The sequence below is a fragment of the Mus caroli genome, chromosome 11, assembly GCF_900094665.2.
Source record: "Mus caroli chromosome 11, CAROLI_EIJ_v1.1, whole genome shotgun sequence".
NCBI lineage: Eukaryota > Metazoa > Chordata > Mammalia > Rodentia > Muridae > Mus > Mus caroli.
The window spans coordinates 73,347,475-73,370,022 of record NC_034580.1 but is presented as its reverse complement, the minus strand read 5'-3'; the positions used below and the strand labels follow the sequence as shown (position 1 = coordinate 73,370,022).

Genomic DNA, 22,548 nt, shown 5'->3' with positions numbered 1-22,548 from the left:
CGCCTGCCTCTGCCTCCCGAGTGCTGGGATTAAAGGTGTGAGCCATCACGCCTGGCTTCAGGGCATTATTTGACCTTCTGAAGGAAAGACCTCCTGAGCCTGGAGACAGCATGCTGAGATTAATAAGGTGGTCCACCAAAGACAACCCCTGGATGATTGCACTCCTAGGGCGTATCAAGAGCTGCCAAACTCACAGAGACCAAGTGTAGAATGGGAGTTGCCAGGTCCTGGGGAGGAAGAAATGGGAGCTGGTTAATAAGTGTTGAGTATCATGTTTGCAAGATGGAAACGTTCTGAAGCCAGTTATGCAACAGCGTGCGCGTGCTCAGCACCCCTGCCCTGTGCGCAGACACAGGGCTCAGGGTGATAACTCAGATTGTGCTGATTTTAATCACAGTTTCAAAAACAGCTGGGCATAGCAGACCATGCGATGCAGGACTCTAACCCCAGATAGTCAGGAGGCAGAAGCAGAAGGATTGAAAGCTCACACCCTACCAAGGCCACAGAGTGAGCTCAAGATAATACTGATCAATGTAGTGCTGGGGAGGCTGGTTTAGCTCCATCAATGGTTTCCAGGAGTAACTGAGGAAGCACCGGACATTTACTTCTGGCCTCTACACAGACACATGAAAAGGAGCCGCTCACCTCCTGGCAATGTGGGAGGGGATTCTTGAGGTTTTTGTATGTAAATGAGCCTCGTGTCTCTTTGAGGAATGAACCCAGGCTCACTGTGTGGCTTCCAGAAATTACTTCCTCACTCACATAAGGATCTTAATGGAGGCAAAGAGCCATTCACTTCTTCTTTCTGTCATATGACCGAAACTCCCACATACCCTTCCTACAATCCAGAATAAGCTAGAAAGACGGCTTAGTTCTCCATCTTGAACCTGATGGTTTATCTCATGGAAATGCTATCTATGTGGCTGTCATTCCCACTCACTCAGTCAACACCTATCTGCTGGGTACCAGCTCTCGGTGAAGCGTGGTCCAGTAGAGGATTCTCAGCTTACAAGAGATTGTGCAGAGCAGTGTGACACTAGCCTTAAGAAAGCTGATCTAGGGCACTGAGCAGGGGGCCTCACCCAGTCTGTGCTGACAGCTCACAAAGCAAGTCTTTACCTCAGTCTTGGAAGATCAACAAGACAGAACCAGTAAAGTAGGGGGGAGGAGACACAGACAATGTCCTTCAGCCACCGAACAGCATGGGAACTTCCTGGAGACTAGAAAATACAGAGCCCAAAGGAGGCATCTGAAAACAGAATCTGGTTTATGGAGTGAGAGGCAGGAATGATGTGGACCAAGCCAAGGAGGAAAGCAAGCGGTGAGCCCCGTAGGCCTATTTAATCACCGTCTAAGCACCCTGTCCGGTGTGGGGTGGGAGTGGATGTGAATTTGTGTAAACTAAGTTGTGTGGACCCAGTAGGGGAGGCAGTAGAGGATGAGAGGAAGCCGGAAGACTCTCCAGGCTGTAAGCAGGACACCCAACCTGCTCACTCTCCCTACCATCTCAGGGGAAGGGGAAGCTGGTCCCTGGGAAGGAAGGTGCCTCTTTTGATGAGGAAGTAGTTTTCTTTTTTTTTTTTTTTTTTTGGTTTTTTCGAGACAGGGTTTCTCTGTGTAGCCCTGGCTGTCCTGGCACTCACTTTGTAGACCAGGCTGGCCTCGAACTCAGAAATCCGCCTGCCTCTGCCTCCCAAGTGCTGGGATTAAAGGCGTGCGCCACCACGCCCGGCGGAAGTAGTTTTCTTTATCTACATATATTTAAGATTTATTTATTTTATCAATGTGAGTACACTGTTATTCTCTTCAGATGCATCAGAAGAGGGCCTTGGATCCCATGAGAGATGGTTGTGACCCACCATGTGGTTGCTGGGAATTGAACTCAGGACCTCTGGAAGAGCAGTCAGTGCTCTTAACCGCCATCTCTCCAGTCCAAGGAAGTGGTTTTCTTGATGACAGCCTATGTGCCTTCCCAGTCTCCCCGATCTGTGGTCTGTTCTTGGCCCTTGAGAACATCCTTACCTTCTTCTTCAAAGATTTGATGACTTTATCTGCCCTTCTCTCCTCCGGGATGGACAGTTTCACATCTTACAAATCATTCCAGGTACTGGTATATCTAGCCTTCCCTACCGTTGTTGGGGCTGCACTCTGAATGCCTCTCCGCCGATCTATCCAGGTATGAACTTGCCAAGAGCCACCTTTGCCCACCCCTACAAGCCCAGATCTACTTCCATCATACCAGCCGTTTGCTTCTGAGGACAAGCTGGGTCTTGCAATCTGTGCATGTCTCCTAACCCCCTAGACTCTCAGCTGTCTCTGATGGCCCTCTCCAGGAAGCTCTATAGACAAAGCGCAAGGCAGGAATGTCCTAGGTCTGACATTCCTCTGAGATAGGACCCAAGGCTATATATCTCAGTCAAGGCCTCAGCAAAGACTGTAGGAAGGCTGCTTTCCTGCTTGCACTGTTTGCAGTCCATCAGGAGTCATGCACTATTTACTGAAGGAGGCCATGGGGTAGGGCTGGGAAAATGAACAAGGCCTTGCAGAGTAGGACACTGGCTTGGTTGCTGGGCAGGGAGTAAGTTCTTGCGATGTGTGTGGCAGCTAGAAGCTTCCCGTTAGCCTTGGGACTCTGACTTTGAAATAAATTAATCATGGGGTTGGGTTGCCTGTATGCTGCTGATCCAATTATTTGTCCAACACTGAATTTCAGCATCAGGGAAGGGATTAGAGAGACGGCTCAGTAGTTAAGAGCATCGGCTGTTCTTGCAGAGGGCCTGGATTCAGTTCACAACCATTCATAACTCCAGTTCCAGGGAACCTGATGCTCTCGTCTGACCTCCATAAGCACTGTGAACTTAGTGCACAGAAATACACCCCGAAAAACCTTCATACTCGTGAAATAAATAAGTCTAAAATAAATTTGTTTTTAAAAGAACAGCAGCCGGGCAGTGGTGGCACATGCCTTTAATCCCAGCACTTGGGAGGCAGAGGCAGGCAGATTTCTGAGTTCAAAGCCAGCTTGAGTTCCAGGACAGCCAGGGCTATACAGAGAAACCCTGTCTCGAAAAACCAAAAAAGAAAAGAAAAAAAAGAACAGCAGCAGCAAAGCTGGGGAGATGGCAAGATGGCTTCGTTGATAAACTGCTTGCCACACAACCATGAAGACTTGAGTTCAATCCTGGCACCCATGTAAATCATCATCATCATCATTGTCATCATCGTCAACATCATCTGAGTTCAACAGGAGGCTTCTGTAACCCCAGTCCCAGCATTGCAGGTAGAGATAGGAGGATCTCGGGAACCCACTGGCCATCTAGACTAGCCTGTGAGCTCGAGACTGTCTCTAAAAACAAGATGGACATCTTATGTTAATCTCTGTTCACATGTGTGTGAGCACTCACATTTACCTTTACATGTATATATGCACATGCACACACATGCACGTATAAACACACACACACACACACGCACACCAAAAGAAAATGAGGTGGAGTAGGAGGAGGAGAAGGCAGAGGATCAACCAAGGCCAGCAAAGTCCATGGCACAGAAGAGGATTATTGGCAGCAGCCAGAAAACAGTAGCCAGCCAGTTTGAAAATGCTGAGTTTTGTCCCAGCTCTATCAAAGTAGTCCAAAGCAATGGAGAGTGAGCCAAGGGCAGTCCTGGAAATGAGCCCAGCTTCACAGATTCACGCTATGACAAGCCATGCCTGTGCTTTGTGCTTCAGGAGTGTGGAGGAGCATCGGGATGTGGTTTATAAGCAGTAAATGTTGCTCCTGGGGGAAGAGAACCCAGCCTGGTAGCAGCAGTGGCTCCTCCAGAGCCCTGGGCCATGGGAGAGGCTTTCTTCTAGAGAAACTAGAATCGGGTATTGTCCTGTGTGTCTGAAACTCTTTGTCTCCCATCTTCCTGCCTCTTGCTCACTTCAGTAGCTCTGTGGGAGTAAAGGCTGGGAGCTGCCTGCTGTTTGTTTAACTTCCCATCCTGACTGGCTCTGCCACCTAGACCCATGCACACGGCTGCAACCATTCTGCAAAGCATTGAGGGTCTCTCGCACAGACCCCTCACTGGAGCCAGGAGTGCGTGGGTATCCTAACAGCCTGACAAGGTGAGTGACAGCTGTCAGTCCTATCCTGGGAGCGGCAGCTTCCAACCACGGAGCTTTTCTGTCCTCAGCCCTATACATCTTTGTCAGACTGTGCTCCCACCTGAAAGGTCTCTCTGGCACCCTTCCTTCTTACCCTGGCACCCACAGATCACACTGTGATAATATCAGAGACACCCATCAAATACCTGCTGCATTGAGTATAGCGCCAGGAGGGGCAAGAGCACCTGAGAGACTGTTTCCAAGTAGGTACTCCAAGCTGGGTGTGGTGGTGTACGCCTTTAATCCCTGCACAGCCGAAGCAGGCAGATTTCTGAGTTCAAGGCCAGCCTGATCTACAAAGTGAGTTCCAGGACAGCCAGGGCTATACAGAGAAACCCTGTCTTGAAAAAACAAAACAAAACAAAAAACAAAAAATAAAAAAATAAAAAACAAACCAAGTAGGTATTCCACACCACACTCTGCACCCCGGTCCCCAGCAGCACATACATCAACCTGCCCGACACCCTCTCGGTCCCACTCTGCCCTCTTCCTGCCTACGACTCCGATCTAGAGCCGGGACACACACAGGCTCTCCTCCAGGCATCTTTTTTGGGGTGTCTCCAGTGCTCTCTCCCCAAGCTTCCACCCTGGGTTGGCATCCACATCAGGGCACTCACAGAACATGTTTGAAGTCTACCTGGCTCTGTGTCTTCAGGTCTCAGTTTCCCCACTTGTAAAGTGAAACAGTAACACCTAGTGTTTTGTGCAGTCAGTGAAACAGCACACCATCCAGCTTGGACTAAATGCTGGGAACATCACACCCCACCTATGTATGGCCCTTTAATTTCTGTATCCTTAGCACCAAATGCTGCCCATGACTGGTGCCAAAGGTTTGTTGGGTGGATGACAGGTATGAGGAATGGCTGAGTATGTAAATAGCGTATGAAGCAATATTTGCTGTTTTTCCATGGCAGTCAAGAGGTGGGGACCAGGAAGATTCTGAAAAAAAAAATAATAATCTTTATTGTCTACCTATCACACATCGATGGTCAACATATACAGGAAAAGATTACTGCAGAATGAGGAAGCGGCCAGTGGCTAGGTCAAGTCAGTGGGTCAGTCTTGTGCTGAGGGTATGAAGAACTTGTGACAGATTCCCTGATACCTAGCAGGAAGGGGCAAGTTCGTGGTTGGCTGGCCAGTTGCCCCCAGGCCTCCCAGTAGGGATCTTGGGCTTTAAAATTCCCAAGGATGGGATGCCTGGGTAGTCAGGATAGGGGTAACGCCCAGCTCCAAGGGTCATGTGTCAACTGCTCAGCTGAGAACTTGGCTTTGGGGAAATCAAAGGCGAGAGGTGGGCTGGCCTGGAAAGAAAGCTTAGCTCCTGCTCTGCACAGCCCCAACTCAGGGCTCTCCAAGTCCGGTTCCCCCAGCAGTCTCTGTGTCCAGAAGGAGTGAAATCTGGGCTGCTTTCCTCCAGTAACCCGAAGCTTTTATTTCTTGTCTTTACCCTCCCTGGCTCCGGCTAAGTCTTCCTGGTTGTTACTCCTCCTGCCGGTCCCTCCTCCTTACTCCCACCTCCTGATTCCAAAAACACTCTGATTGCCAGGGTGGGTCAATGGTTAACACTCCTCTGGCTTTATATAAGCTGCCCCAGGCCACCTGCTGTGCGCTGCACCTTCAGTCTTTTTCGTAGCTCTTGGAAGCAGTTGTTGGGACAGGCTGGTCCTCACCATGGCCACCTGCTGGCAGGCACTATGGGCCTATCGCTCCTACCTGATTGTGCTATGTCTGCCCATTTTCCTGTTGCCTCTGCCACTCATTGTCCAAACTAAGGTAAGGACTGGTGGGTCTCAAACAGTATAAGTGACTCGAGGGGTGACGAGGGAGAGATCGTCGGGGTCAAAGTGGGGCATCCTTAGGTTTTCCTTTTCACCTCCCTTCCCCAGAAAGTGAAGCCACCACCTCCTGGTCTTTCCTGAGAGCCAAGGGTGGTTTCCGCAGGGCACTCAGCTGCTCGAGTACTTTGGAGCCTGCTGGCTTGTGGTCAGAAAGCCAATTGCATAAAGGAAATGCAGGAGCCGACAGATGAGTTTATCTGACTATTGTGTGCCCATTAGCGCTGAGCTCAGTGCCAGCCAGGGACAGGAAGAGCCAAGTGGGTAACTAGCTTTTGAGAGGATAAGTAGGAGACAGCTGGCCTCAGGCAGCTGTACCCTTCCAGGTAAAACTAAGATAAATAACTCACCTGCAGTCTCACGGGTGGCCCACTGAGGGGGACCCCTTTCAGTGCGCACAGCCAGAGCACAAGGTGCCTGCCTCCTTCCCATCTCAAGAGGTTATTCATTTGAAACCCCACCCCCCACCCGTGCCTGTGACATGCATCGAGGGATTCTGTGCTTCATCTTATGGGGCAGGTCCCACTGTCCCATTTTGCAGATGGGGAAAAGGAAGGTAAGTCAGTTATTCAAAGTCCCAGGACAGAACTTGGTGCCTTGGAGCTTGGTTTCTATGTCCTTTGTGGTTTCTCTGTAAAAAAATTAACATTAATCCAGGCGTGGTGGCCACACCTTTAAAATACCAGCACTCAGAAGCAGAGGCGGGCAGATCTTTGAGTTCAAGGACAGCCCTGGCTATGTAGAGAGACCTTGTCTGGAGGAGGAGGGGCATTATATGACAAATTTAAAATTAGCCTGGAGGTCTGGGGATACAGCCCAATGGTAAGGTTTTGTCTGTGTTGTGCGAGACCTGGGGTTTAATAATCCCTAGCACCATCAAAACTAACAAAAACATAGACCAAAAAAAAAAAAAAAAAATCCCTAAATTTTAGCTAGGTAGTGGTGGTGCACAACTTTAAACCCAAAATTTAGGAGGCAGAGGCAGGTGGATCCCTGTGAGTTCTAGGTCAGCCTGGTCTACAGAGTGAATTCCAGGACAGTTAGGGCTACATAGAGAAACCTTGTCTCAGGGGGGGGGAAAATCCCTAGATTTGAATGAAAGTATCCTAGAGCTTTGGGAAAGGAAGCTCCAAGAGGGCTTCATACCTCAGCCTCAAAGTCTAGCTGCCTTTGCAAAGGACATGGATGGGTGGGGGCAGAGCTAGTGGTGTGGCCCTGTCTCCAAAACTGACACTGAATCTTGGCCCTGGAGCATCCCATGCCCCTGGGACTCCCAATGAGCTACTATCTGTTGCTACAGATTAGGGAAATCAATCCAGGAAGGCCTTGGGTTTGCGTTATCTGTGAGGGAGAAGGCTCGGGATGCGGCCCCCAACACTTGCCCAGTGATAAGGCCAGACTGATTTTGGAGATGACCTTTCTCAGACAAGTGGCGTCTCTAAGCGGGGGATTGCTCAGATAGATTTCAGACAGGCTGGAACACGTGTGACACCACCACCATCCTGGGAGAGGCACATGTAGCTCAGAAAGATTCATTGTTTTGCCCCGGGGTCACGTGGCAGAGGGGAGCTGAGTCTCGAGAAAGCTGTGCCTTTGGGTGAAAGGATGGTGTGCAGTGGCGGGAGTGTGAAGCTCTGGGGTTTGCTCTGCTGTACCTGGCCCTGCCACCTGCTTCTGCTTGCCCTCTGTTGACTCAATCAACTGTCCTGAGAGGCCAGGTCCTCATTTGGACCTTGGGTTCCTATCCCACACAAGAATTTGTGGTCAATTTCTCCTTCCCTGCTTGACTGAGCCCATCGCCATATAAACCAGATTTTATGCTTCTCATGGCAAACTGTCAAGACCCTGCAGGTCACAGTCACTCTTTCTCTGTGCCTGCCTTCCTTTTCTATAACCATTCTTGGTAGCAAGCCTCAGAGTGTGCCTGCACACACACATACACACACACACACATACACACACACACATGTGCTTTCTTTCCTCACTCCTGACACTGCTATCCAGAGTCCCACTAGCTTCCAGGGTCCTAACCCAAGACCCACCCTCAATCCTGCAGCAAGATTTGTCCCAGATGGTCACACCCTCTTTGCCCTCACTTGACTTTAGTGACACCTTCTCTGTCTGAGAGACAGTGACTCCTTCTCTGCAGGTTTCCCAGCATCCTTCCTGTCTTCCCACACACACACACCCACTCCAACCCCTCCCGATTCCTGGCCAGGTAATTGTACACTGTCTCATAATTGGAAAAGCATCCCTCTAGCTGGGTGTGGTATCACTCATCTCTAATCTCAGCATTTGGAAGGCTGAAGTAGCAAGATCATGAAACCAAAGCCAGCCGGGGCTAAGTGGTCAGAACTTGCCTCAAAAACAAAACAAGAACCTCCCCGATCCTACTCCAGACCTCTACAGTTGTATCAGCCAACTGTCTTGGGTATTTGATCCACACAAATATTTCTCTATAATCAGCCTGGCATCCAGATCGAAACCAAAGCTCAGCCTGGCACCTCAGAAGACTTTCCGTCATCGTCTCGTTGAGAAATGTCTCAGTGCCTTTGATGCTAGCCATGTCTCCGGCCATTCTGAAGAGTCCACTTTCCCCCACCTACTCACACACCAGCAGTCCTCCCAGCACACTCCCAAAGTGTCTGGATTATGATCCTGTAGTGCCAGGGAAGTGTTAGCCCAAAACAGACAGGAGCCGATCTGGTGCAAGTCACCGCAGGGTCTTTTTATTCTATTCGAGCTAGCTTGGGCTCCCAGGCACACCGTCCGGCAGTCACACAGGATGGTTCATGGTGAGAAGAGGAGCCCGGGATATCTATCAGGCAAGGTTTTATAGAAAGCAGCAAGCAAGGGGGTGGGGTGAGTGCACATCTAATTGGAAAGCTGCTGTGGCCTTTAGCATAATTGGCTGGTGCTGGGAATCAAATCATAAACTTAATCTCTAGTTCCCTCTGCACTGGTGGTCGTTAGGCAGGAGGTGGGCTTGTAACCAGGGGGTGTAAACCTGTAGGGGGAATAACCTGGAGACGCTGGTCTTGTTGGGGGTGAGTCTAGAGACTGGAGTTAGGTTCAGGTTTTGTTGTGGGGGGGTAACTTGGAAACCAATGCTAGGTACTGACCTGTTAGTTTACCTGAATTCAAACTTAGGTCAGGTTCTTAAAAATGGAGTCTGCACTTAAAAGATTTGGCCTCTCAATCCTAGTAAACTCATTCTAAGTTGAGACTCCTATAAATGGAAAACACACCGTGCATCCACTAATGCCTACCCACTAACCACAGCCTGGCGATGCAGCTCAGGGCAAAGCCCGGTTTGTTGATCTTCCTTTCTCTGCTCAAGAACTGTGGCTCCTTACCACTGCCCAGTATCACCAGAGATGATCTTAGCACAAGTCACCAGTCTGGGGGAACGATCCTAAAATCAGCCAATCATGGGGGGGGGGGGGCGGGGCTGTCAGAACTTGGGAACCTTTGTGTTCTGGATGACATCAGTGCCACCTGGGCAGCCTCTCTATCTTGTCTTTCCTCACCTGTCCCTACTTTCCTGACATCCACCCTGCTATCAGACCCCTTCCCAAGACCTCCTTCCAACCCCATACTCCTATTTGACTTAGAAACCAGTATGAACTTACGATGCCCTGGCTCCCGAGGCTCCCGACTGCAGGACAGTTGCTCAGATTCCATTCCCTGCATCCCACCTCTGCTGCTGCTGGCAGCCTTCCCTCTTCTGTTTGGTGTCTTCTCTCAGGTACATTCTCCTTTACAGTCCCACTTCAATCTATTTCAGAAGCTCTTCCACCCCGACCCCCGAGCCCCGAGGCTGCCGCCCCCCCTCCCCCCGTCAGGTCACACTGGTCACTCCCGGCATTTTATTTACAGAGCAGTCCCTGTTTGAAAGGATGTGTCTGAGGCTGAGGATGTCATCCATGGGCAGAGAGTGTTTGCCTAACATACATGAGGCCCTGGATTTAGTCTCTAGCACTGTAGAAGCTGAGCATGGTGGCACAGTCCTCTAATCGCAGCATTTGGGATGTGGAGACAGGAGGACCAGAAGTTCAGAAGTTCAGGGTCATCCTTAGTTACACAATGAGTTTGAAGTTAGCCTGGTATAAATGAGGTCCTGTCTCAAAAAAAAAAAAAAAAGCGTATATTTGTTTACTTTCTTCCTAATCTGTGAGGCTGGGAGTTTGACTTACTCTCTGCCCCCTAACATGGGAAGGAGAGCCCAAGCCAAGGTTCAGACCTCCGTAATAAAACAGTTAACGTTTACTAAATGTGTTTTATGTGCTTGGCATTGGGCCAAGCACCTTGAAGACTTAATTCAGTTATTTTCCACAAGAGACCTCTTTTTTTTTCTTTCTTTTTTTTTTTTTTTGGTTTTTTGAGACAGGGTTTCTCTGTGTAGCCTTGGCTATCCTGGAACTCACTCTGTAGACCAAGCTGGCCTTGAACTCAGAAATCCATCTGCCTCTGCCTCCCAAGTGCTGGGATTAAAGGCACGTGCCACCACGCCCAGCCAGAGACCTCTTTTTGACCACGATGTTACTGCCGCTGCCTACATTTCATAGACATGTAAACTGAGGCCCAGAGGGGTGATGTAACTTGCTTCCGATGCCATCTGGAAAAAGAAGTTGAGACACTAATCTGCTATTAGAGTCTCTGTCTGAAGCTGTCTAGAGAGGCAAGGAGGTCCCCCATGACCGATCCCTGAATTCAAACCCTCCTCCTTCATGACCACCCAGCCAAGCCCTCCTCTTTTCTCTCACCAATGCGTGTGACCTCCTGGCTCTTTCCCAGAGTCATAGGACAAAATACAGATGTTTTGCGGGAAACATAGTTAGGGTCTAGAGGAAGAGACAGGTGTTTGCGCCACACAGATGTAGCAAGAGGGCTGGAGCACTCAGAACAGGCAGTGGCTACCTCAAAGGAGTCAAGATAGACTGAGTGTCCAGGTGGAACCACAGCTGTGAGAGGCGACAGAGGACAGACATCAGAAAAGCAGACGACCTGCAATAACCATTGTATGAAACGAGTGACAGGCAATGTCATGAAATGTTGTCCCTTTGGATGGTGTCAGCTGATACAGTACAGTGTGGCACTTGCCCAGCCTTCAGGCACGATGGCAGAAACTCGTCACCCTTATGGGTGAACCTCGCACTCGGTGCTGTGTGGCAGGCACCATTTATGAGTTCTGGAGAGATGAGTGGGGGACTTGTCATCCCCAGGGGACAGAGGGGGACATAGGGACAGATACAAAAGATTGTATACTGCCCACGCTGTAGAAGAGTTATGGCAAGTGTTGACATATATGAACTGGGGAGGAGCTAGCTGCCCTTAGTACAGAGCTCAAGTCAGGCCTCCCAGGGAGTGGACAGTTACCCTAAGACCAGAGTGGCAGTAAGAGCCAGTTAGACCCAGCTCTGGGTGAAGAACTGTCCAGGCAGAACCCGCAGTAGGTGCAAAGTGCCAACGCAAGGATGAGCTTGGCAAGTTGACAGGGCAAACGCCAGTGCTGTGGTGGGGGCCTGCGCGACTACGGTTCCATGTCAGTGAAGTTCAGAAAGAAGGGGAGAGGGCAGCCGATGGCAGCCCTGTGAAGCTGGGGAAGAAGTGGGGACTTCATGCTTCAGGCAAGAAGGGATAAAGAGCACATTCGGGTCCCTATAAATGTCAGTCAAAAATGCAAAACCTCCGGGAACCTAAAAAGATCCTCTGCAAAACTCAGTCATGGCGTCGTGTTCTCCGTTAAGAACAGAAAAGAGCAGAATTCTTTAAGCATGGCCACAGGACACACAGTTCTGTGCATCCTCAGACAAGCTACTCCTGTCCCCAGAGCAGAGAGCACCTATACAAGGGATGTAGACTCTCTGTCTACTGAGGCTTCCCATCTCTAAGAGAAGACAGAGAATAAGGCATGGCTTTTGGAGCCAGGTAGGTGACAGAGGGTTCTCACCCACTCCAGGCCGTTGTCACACATCTGCAGGCCTTCCGATCACCAAGGGCCTTTGTGAGAAGGAGATACAACCCCAGCACCAGGGTTTCCCATCCTAGGGTTCCATAAACCCCCACACCCTTCCCATCTGCCCCTGGCTCCTGCAGAGCACAGAAGGCCCTGGGCCCTATGTGGATACCACACTTCCCCACAGCTGTTCAGATGAGTTGTCGGCCCCACCAGAGCCTTTGATGCATGGATGCTTCTATGAAATACAGAGGTGTATCTTGTCAATAGCCCCAAATGGTGAGTGGTGGTCCCCAGCAGAGAAGGGAAGCTGGAATGTACAGAGATAGGTTTCATCTAGAAGCAAGATTTGAAAGAGTCACCCCCGCCTTCCCCCAAATACAGGAGATACCTTGAAATAGAGACAGAAAGTACTCTCATGTTGATTTTACTTGCTGATTACTAAATCGTGACCTGGCTCATAGGCACCCATAGGAGCATCGTGGGAAAGGAAGGTAGATTCTTTGATGGTAAAACCAGGTCTGCATGGAGACCTGGGCTACTGGGACAATCCAATGCCCAGCAGGCTGTGGGAATGCCGGTTCGTGTCACTCAGCCTGATTGAGCCCACTCTGCAGCAACTGGAGCAGGTCTGGCTCCAGGCACAAACTGTGAAGTTAGGAGTCATCCTCAAAGCTACTTGGTGGACTGAGGCAGGAGGATTATTTGAGCCTAAGAGGTCAAGGGCATCTTGGTAATTTAGTGAGACCTTGACAAGGAGAGAGGGAGGGAGAGGAAGTTCTCTGACAAAGGCATAGCTGTGTTGAAGATTTTGCAAGGGATTGGTTAAAATGTTCTAATTGTGAGGAGTTGGAATGTTGCAGATCAAGAATTATTGAATTATCTTTAGTTCACTTAATGGCCATGTGGTACCCGGCTTGTATCTGACCTAACATCTCTGTGATGGGTTGGAAAGGTTGATGGGGTGTATTGTTAACCTTAGCAATCCTAGTACCTCTACTATGCCTGGCATTGAGAAAGCTATCAGTTAGCATCTAAGTGAGACCCATTGTTGAGATCTTCAGGTTTGGCTGTAGCCTCACATTGCCAGTCCCTAGCAATGCATTCAGAAAACGCTTTGGTTTCTGACTTTCTTCCATTCTGTGATCAAAACTGTGCTTGTACCAGATGGTGGCGGCACATGCCTTTAGACCCAGCCATTGAGAGTCGGAGGCCATCCTTGTCTACAGACAACCAGAGCTTTATGGAGAAACACTTTTTTAAAAAGTGCACATAGCTTTTCCTAAACTGCATCTGGCCAAAGGTGTTCACATTTGGATCAAATTGCATTTGGATCAAATTGTGTGTGTGTGTGTGTGTGTGAGAGAGAGAGAGAGAGAGAGAGGGAGAGAGAGAGAGAGAGAGAGAGATCGCTTTGTTTTGGAAGGAAGGGAATGAGAAGGGAGCTAGGAACGACTCTTCCTCTGTTCTCAGAGATAGTATTTGTTCAGAAGCCATTCCCAACAGGAACCAGGTCACAGCATTCACCCAAATGAGAACAAACCAAGGCACCAGCCGCCATCACTGTGTTTGGCAGAGCCTCAAAGGCAGGTGGAGGCTCTTGAGGCTTTAAAGTAGACAGTGACTTCAAGTGTTCCTCACTGGGGGCTGTTAGCCTAGCAAGTCTCTAGAAGAGGACCACTCTGTACCGTTGCTCAGTGGGGACGAGAGTTGGCTTTCCCTGGCTGGTCCTCAGTTGAAAGTAGGAGATGGGAAAGAACACACTCCTGCTGCAAGATAAAGGAGCTGGGGATGGGATGGGGCTCAGGCAATTATCATCTATTTGTTATTCCTGGGAAAGATCACACAGACACACACACCACATACATACATATACACAGACACACATACATACACACGAGTGCATGCACACACACACACTCTCATGCACACACTCATGCATGCGCTCTCTCTCTCTCTCTCTCTCACACACACACACACACATATTCTCTCTTCATTTCAGTATGGTTGATTTCCTTCTTCACAGTCCTGTGCCGTTTTATTTTGTATGTTTTAAAGGCTTAGTCTGAAAAAAATGCAAGCCTTCTTCAGACAGTGAAGGGGTTCCTGGTTCCCAACCCTGGGTAAGAAACCCCTATCAGAGGCCCCCCTACAAATGTATACAAATGCTCTCACGTGCCACCATATCACCTACATGGCCTTCCTTCTGTGCTTCATCATCTTTCTTTCTTTCTTGGGCTGCGATGGAACCCAGCGCCTCTTGTATGCTAAGCACAGACTCCACTGTCCAACATCACCCCAGCCTTCAAGTAATTGCTTAATTAAAACTCCATCCTCTCTGTATCTCTCTCTGCTTCAATCCTTCAAAAGCCTTCCATTTTCACTGGCCTATCTTCTAGATAAGGTTCTAGATCTCTCTAGATTCTTGTCAAGTATACATCTCTTCAGGCCCCTGCCTGACCTTTCTGCCTCATTTCCCACCCCTCTGTATCTACTCTCCACCCGTCCTTTGTTGCCCCAGCTGAACTCCTACACTCCCCTCAGCTCCCACTCAGCATCTCCTCCCTGGAAGTCTTCCTCGCTCCAGCCGTAGGGGGCTCAGCAAAGGGCATCTCCTCTTGGCAGCCTCACTCTTCTGGGCTTTCCTTTGCAGAGGTGCTTAACAAGTTGCCACCTAAATGTCCTAGCTTGCTTGAAACCCTGAGAATGTCCCTGTACCCTGGTAGCAGCATTCCCATTTTCTGGGGCTCAAGGGCAGTGGGAGTAGCCTGCTGTGAGCCTGTCATCTCCACCCCAGGTTAACCTTCAATTACCAGGAGGAATGACCTAGGGCACCTTTGAGACTGTGGGCGTTTGCTATCACCTCAGAACTGTGCTGTGCTGTGCCTGTGGTTAAAGGCTATGCTGTCCATAGCCGTTGTCTGCCCTGGCTTCTCTGGCACCGTCATTTCCACGTGTGCCTCGTATATCTGCCTGATTCTCTTGAAGGCCAACACTTACTTTACTCTCTGACAAACCCCACCCACCATTCACCAGGTGGGGCCCATTTCCACTCAGCCATACCTGTTAAGCCCACTTCCTCCCTATCCTATCCTCACCAGGATAGATGTTTCTTTTTTTTCCCATGAAGGAGACACATCTGTGTACAGCTGGAAAAAAAACAAACAACCTTTCATATGTTTTAGGGCATAAAAAAACCCAAGCGAGGTTAAGGGGATTGTCTGAGGATGTAGCAATAAGTGGTTTGTCCAAGGATTCACCAACCATGCTGGGTCTGGGAACTCAGGTTTTGAGCAGATGAGTTCTTTCCACAGTGAAATAAATGAGCCCCCAGCCTTGGACGTGGAGGCTCCTGTAAGGCATTACCCTCCCTGTTTACTTCTGGCTTTTCAGGCCAGCCCACGTAGCCAGCATGCAGAGACTCTGGGACTCCCTGAAGGTGGAGCTGGGCATGAATCACATCTTACAAGGCAGTGCATCTGCTCACTGTTTTTGTCTGTTCGTTTTTTTAGCAGAAGCAGACTTGGACAGTCTATGGTCCAATGACAAAGACTGATACTCATATATTTCATAAAACTGAATGCTGCCAGGCCTGGTGGCGCACACATGTAATCCCAGCCCTTGGAAGGCAGAGATTCCATCATGATCCATAGAGCCAGCCTCAGTCTCAAAAAGAAAAGATGTAGGAGGGGCTCCCCTGACAAAAGAATACCTGGTTGAAGATCTAGGAATGAGTGGGCATCTGCTGGGCAAAATGGGGAGGAAGACAAGGTCCAAAAAGAAGGACTTCCGTGCAAAGGTCTCTGTGACCATGAGTGAGGACAGAGGGCTTGAGGGAATCACGGGAGAGAATGTCTGGCCAAACTGGAACAGTGCCTGCAAAAGTGAAAAGTATATGATACAGGGCACCCAGACTCAGTATGGAACTCAGAGAACTTGGGCAGGGCATGCCTGCCGGCACTGAGCTACCAAACAACAAAGAATTAGTTACCAAGCCAAGAATAAGTTGCTTCAGTGTTACAATCCAGACCGAGAGCTGGGAGCAGCTCCCCTCCAGGTCTGAAGAGGGAGGAGGCAGAAAGAGCTCAGTACAAAACTCTTCTATTGCATGGACTCTAGGTCCTGGTACAGGCTCTGCCCTCCCCCCAAAAGGAAACTGTGCCCCTGAGATCTGTGCCACTCAGTGGCCCTGGGGAGCTGCCAGAGGCCAGCATATAAGCCAGCAGGGCTGCATGTCAGGGCTGCCAACCCACGTCCGCAGTTCTTGGATGTCAGACAATGAGTCTTAGTGAGGCCTTCCTGAAGTCCCCATCCCTAGAGCCTGGGGTGCCGACCTGGAGTCAGACATAGCGTGGCACAGGAGAGAAAGTCGCCCCAGTGCCCTGCCCCTTGGCAGTGCCCGGACGGTGGCACCTAACCACAGAACTCACAGAACCCTGGCAGCACACTAGCTCCAAGCTGAACTTTCCTACTTTCAAAAAGTGGTTCAAGGCATTGCCAGGCCACAGGCATTGCCCAGAATATTACTTGAAAATGTGTAAAACAAACAACAAAGACTGGCAGAGGAAAGCAGTTATGAATCATGGTTTCCAGGAAAACCCCGCTGAGGTTTAGAAATAACGTCTTTCCTTGCTGGTGCCATTTTCAAACACTATGCTGAGAGGGATCTAGAGGTGACGGGCAGAAGCCATGTGGGCAGGTGGCCAGTATAGCTACAATCCAATGTTTGTAACAGAACCAGGCCAGGTGGCATATGCCTATTGTCCTAGCTACTCCTGAGGCTGAAGTGAGAGGGTCATTTGAGTCCCAGAGTTTGAGGTCAGCATGGACAACTTAGTGAAACCTTGTCTCAAAAACAAAATATCTATAACAAAGTCACCAACCAATAACAACAATGGGGAGCTGAGAAGACAGCTCAGTGGCTAAAAGGATTGTTGTGTAATGGTGGGTTAGATTCCCAGTGTCTGAGTTTCATGCACATGAACCCTTGTACACATACACATGCACACACACATTACACACACACACACACACACACACACACACACACACAGTGACAATAACACAGATGAGTCTCAGCTCCATAATCCTGTTTTTAAGGTTTTATTTCTATGTTAAAACAGACACCTTTGCCTTACCTACCTCAAACATGCGCAAAACATGTCATTTTCCTACATGGGCAAACTTGTCCAAAACAAAGCCTACATTTTTATTGTTGGACTTTGAGCTATTTTATAACTATGGGTATGTTTGTTTATTTATTGTGTGTATGTGCATGTGTGTCATGGTATATGTGGAGGACAACTTGTGAGAGTTGGTTTTCTCCAGAGTCTAGGTTTTGCACTCGCATTGCAGCCTTGATGGCAGTGCCTTTATCCACGGGGCCATCTCATCTGTCTGGCCCTGCTTCTTTGGTTGGTTTCAGTTTTTGCTGTGAGTAAAGGTCTCATGTAGCCCAGGTTGGCCTGAAACACCCTATGTTGCTGAGTATGGCCTTGAAATCCTGACCCTTCTGCCTCCCACCCAAGTCCTAGGCTTACACATACATCACGATACTGCACAAAGCCTACTTTATAATCAAGTGTTGAACATCGCTTTTTAGTCACTGACTCCAAAGTGAAAGACAGACAAAGTATGGCAAGATACGGAAAGCTGTGGAAGGTGTGGCCAAGTATGGCAAAGTATGGTAAGATGTGGAAGGTAGGGTAAGGTGTGGTAAGTAAGATGGAGTAAGGTATGGTAAGATGTGGCAAGGTATGGCAAATATGTTAAGGTGTGATAAGGTATAGTAAGGTGTGGTAACATATGGTTGCCAAGGAATGGTAAGCTATGATAATGCGTAGTAAGGTATGGCTTCTGGTGAATGCTTCTCTGTGTAAACATGATGTGCCAGGCTCGTAGTGAGCCTTCTGTGAGCCAGGGCAGTCTGTGCTGACTTCTTCCTTGGCTGTGCTCATAGCCATCACTAGACACATCTAAAGGAACAGTTTAGTTCTTTCATCGAAGTTCACAGGTCCCAGGATTTCATGTCCCAGCTGAAAATCCATAGTCCAGTAAAGACAAATGAGCAACAGTCACTATGCTAGGGAGATGGAATGGGGACACAGGACCAAATCCATCAGGGTCAAGGTGGCTAGATGGGACGTTGAGACACATTGGAGGAGCTAGGCATAGCTATCATGTGGGTGAGGATAGGGGCCCCATGCTAGACATACAGGACCTGTAATCTCTCCAGGCAGCTGCATTGACTGTGATAATGGGGTCTCAAAGATGAAGCACCTTGCCTGGGTGTGGGTGGCACACGCCAGAAGACTTAGGCAGGAGAGTGGCATGATCCCCAGAGTTTGCCTCAGCCTCCCAGATGCTAATCACAGGCATGAGCCACCACACTGTGTGTGCACTCAGAATAGTCCGACTGGTGAAGCTCTTATGGTACAGCACGAGGACACAAATCCCCAGGACCCACATAAAAACCTGAGTCTCATGGTACATGCTAGTAAACTCAGTGCTGGGGAAGTGGACACAGGAAGTAGACACAGGAAGACCCCTGAGTCTCACTGGGCAGCCAGCCTCACCTAACAGGTAAGCTGTAGGACAGAGAGAAATCTGGCTGACTGCTCCTGCGGAACAACACCTGATATTCACACACACACACACAAAATAAAGCAAAGCCCCTTGATGAATCTGGGCAGTAGGCAGTGCCAGGCCCTGGGAAGGTGGTTGTTTGGCTTCAGAACTCCAATTCTCTCCTTGTCCAGTCCCAGGGAGCCTGAGCCCCTTGCTGAAGGGAAGACTTGAGCAGAGGAAGGTAAATGCAGAGCTGAGGAGCCAGATGGCCTGGTTTGCCACTTACTATTGGTGGGACTTTGATAGGTTGACCCAATCAATCTACACCTTTTTCCTTTTTTCTGTGAACTAGGGGATGGGGAGGGGATGGGCGAACCAGGGCAGTTGGGACCTCAAGGAACAACTGAATGTGACTGAAGAGCATTCAAAACCCACAGGACACAGGGCCTTCTGGAAGCAACAGTGTTGACCTCCAACCTCCTGTCTTTGAATGTGCAGTTCTAGGGTTTGGGGCACAAGGGTCCAGAGGGGGTGACCTGCCCTTAGTCCTAGGGGTGGGTAAGGAGTTGTCTGTCCAGCCAGGGCAAGTACAGAGGAACAAGAAAAAAACTGGCATCAGCAGAAACCAGCTGGTTGTGGAAGCAGGAGGATCTCTGGTCAAGGGTCATGGGGCCCTACCCCTGAGTTGATGAGTTCAGGCCCAGGACTGGAAAGGGTAGAGGTTGAGTGTGTTCAATCAATTCTTGACATCACTGAATGAAATGAGAACTTGCCCAGAGACAGCCAAGACTCTGCAGCTCCAGGAGCACCTTCCTATCCATTTCCAAGGGCGTGTCCTCTGGAGCACATGACCTTACACAATCCTGTCTCTCAACCGAGTGCCTGTCCGTCCTAACTCAACCACTCCCTAGTTCTCAAGACCTTGAGCAAGCCACTCGCTTCTCGGGCACATCCATAAAGGGAGACCACCACACCCACCTTAATGGTGCTTACGTTTTCAACCCAGAAGTCCTAGTTGCTCAATAACAGTTTCCTCTTCCCTGGAGCCTCTCCTCCTCACTCTCCAAGAAACTCTCCTCATCAGAGTACTAAGGCTGTTGGGTATAAGGAGAAAGCAAACAATTAAACGGATAAGGGTCCCAGCCCACAGCCTGCAAAACCCCTGCCCGCTGTTCCTTTTTCAGCAAACAGTCTGGGCAGGCGTCCCTACTGTCTAATTAGGCCTCCCTCTGTCTAATCATTCCCTGGCCCTGGGAGAGGCCCTGCCAGGGAGGCTGGGCCCCTGATGTCTTGAGCCTATGTCTGGCTTCTGACTATTCTAGGCTTAAGGTCAGGAACTGTGGGCCAGAAGATGGAAATAGAGAATTTCTGGTACCTCAAATCTGTGCCTCAGAGTAGGCCCAAATCTCTTACATAATGCAAGGCTGGAAGAGGCTCCCACGTAGTCTGTAAAAGTGAACTGTGCCTTCGTTTGTATGCTGAGTGGCCCAAGCAGGTGACAGGAGATCTGTCTCAAAGAACTCCTGGGGATTCCTTCCCTCGGACAAGATTAGCTTCAAAACTGAGACCCATAGATCCTGGGCTCCAGGGATCCAGATGCCACCAAGCTGACTCTGTCCTGGGTTAGGACTTAGTGGCAGAAGCCTTTCCCAGCATGCCTAAGGCCCTAAGTTCCACCCTCACCCCAGAACCACCAACTAAAGCAACATATGAGAAGGATCAGAGTCCTGAGCAGGGCCTGATAAGTCTTAAGCTAAATGAGACTTGTTACAATGTCTTAGCTCCATTGAGCAGTGGTGGCACATGTCTTTAATCTCAGGACTCAGAAGGCAAAGAAAGGCAGATCTCTGTGACTTCAAGGCCAGTCTGGTCTCCAGAGTTCCAGGACGGCTAGGGTTGTTACAAAAAGAAACCCTGTCTCAAATAAAACAAATTAAAAAAAAAAATAGTCTTGCCAGTGGCACACGCCTTTAATTCCAGCACTTGGGAGGAAGAGGCAGGGGGATTTCTGAGTTGGAGGCCAGCCTGGTCTACAAAGTGAATTCCAGGACAGCCAGAGCTACACAGAGAAACCCTGTCTCGAAAAACGAAACAAAACAAAAACAGTCTTGGCCCTAAGGTCAAAAACAAGAGGAGAACACCTTTTTTTAAGTTTGGGACAGGGTTTTATTGGCCACATAAACCATCAGAAAGCAGAACTTAAGATAATGTTTCATGCATAGCCCAGGCTGTCTTCAAGCACTCTATGTAGTCAAGGATGACGCTGGACTCCTGACTAGCCTGTGTCTACCTCCCAAAGGCTGAGCTTACAGGCTGCATGGTGCTTGGGATTGTATATGAGGCACTACGCATGCTAGGAACACTCTACCAACTGAGCCATCGCCCCAGCTCTTCATTGTTCATTTCCACCTTGAGATGGGACCTTGGACTTGCATCAAGTGCTCACAAGCTCTCTTCATGCTGGTACAAATGGCTGTGTCTGTTTCTCTGGGGGGCAGAAGGGATTGTAGCTGCGCTGTCCAACTGCTCTGCTTCCCTCCTCCTGCCCACAGGAAGCCTACTGTGCTTACTCCATCATCCTCATGGCACTGCTGTGGTGTACAGAGGCCCTGCCCTTGGCTGTCACCGCCCTCTTCCCCATCATCCTCTTCCCTTTGATGGGTATCATGGAAGCCTCCAAGGTAAGTACCCCCATCCACAGAAGGAAAGACTACAGGGAAAAGGAAAATCCTCCCTAGAGCCTTGGAACCAAAGAAGCCTCATCACAAGGTCATGGAAGAAGGCAGAGGTCATGAGAGAGGATCAGTCAGGAGACAGAGAGTATCCTAGAAACGTGTGGCTGTTGTGAGAGTTCATTCACAGTAGGAGGGATGAGCCCTGCCAGAGAGGTGCAAGGCCTGCAACTAGAGGAGGCCTATGACAGCCAACTAAGGATCTCACCCAACACCTGGTCCTGGTAGCACATTATTGTAAGGCTGGCCCCAAGAGGCTGAGATGGGAAGATCTTAAGTTCAAGGCCAACCTGGGCTACGTAGGTAGACCCTGTCAAAAACAAACAAAAAGATCAACTGTTCTATCTATCTATCTATCTATCTATCTATCTATCTATCTATCTATCTATCTATCTCTTGGTCTCCACAAAGCCAAAGTGTGTTCTAAAACGCCTTTTGGATTCCAAGATCCCAGGATGCTCAATTCTCTTACATAAGATGTATAGAGGTTTTGTAGTGTAAGGGCACATCTTCCTTGTGATACCTAATATGAATAAATAGTTTCTATAATGTATTGGAAATAGGGCTGGGAGATGGCTCAGGAGATAAAGGCACTTGCTGTCAAGCTAGGCATCCTGAGTTCAGTCCCTGGGATCCACACAGGAGAAGAAGAAAACAACCCTGCAAGTCATCTTCGGACCTCCACACTTGAGCCATAATACATGTACACACACACACACACACAGAGACACACACCACATGCACACACTCAAAACATGCATGCAAATAAGTGTAAGACTTTAAATAATGATGCACAGGAGAGTCTGTACCCTTCAGAATAAATGCAATTTCTTCCTATTTCCTTTTTTTGTTTGTTTTGTTTTATTTTTTTGAGACAGGGTTTCTCTGTGTAGCCCTGGCTGTCCTGGAACTCACTCTGTAGACCAGGCTGACCTCGAACTCAGAAATCTGCCTGCCTCTGCCTCCCAAGGGCTAGGATTAAAGGTGTGCACCACCACCGCCCAGTGCCTATTTTCTACACGAGGTTACTTCATCCATGAATGCAGACGCCACATACAAAAATCTAACAGAGGACTGACTGCACATTCTATTAAAAAGATGTTTGTATTTGATGTGCACATGTATGTGTATCACATTTGTGCCTGGTACCCTCAGAGATCACAAGAGGGCATGAATGCCCTGGTGTTAAAGATGGTTGTGGCCGGGCGGTGGTGGCGCATGCCTTTAATCTCAGCACTTGGGAGGCAGAGGCAGGCGGATTTCTGAGTTCGAGGCCAGCCTGGTCTACAAAGTGAGTTCCAG

At 49.2% G+C, this 22,548-nt stretch overlaps 1 protein-coding gene across 1 annotated transcript in view; it reads left to right on the top strand.

Annotated features, from left to right (window-relative positions):
* The first annotated feature begins 5,763 nt into the window (after window positions 1-5,763).
* Window positions 5,764-22,548, top strand: part of Slc13a2 (solute carrier family 13 member 2) — a 25,721-nt gene continuing 8,936 nt past the window's right edge. Inside the window, exons 1-2 of the mRNA XM_021177767.1 lie at window positions 5,764-5,926; window positions 21,067-21,195. Coding sequence (XP_021033426.1) covers window positions 5,825-5,926; window positions 21,067-21,195 — 231 coding nt within the window. The 5' untranslated portion in view covers window positions 5,764-5,824. The remainder of the gene's footprint in view (window positions 5,927-21,066; window positions 21,196-22,548) is intronic.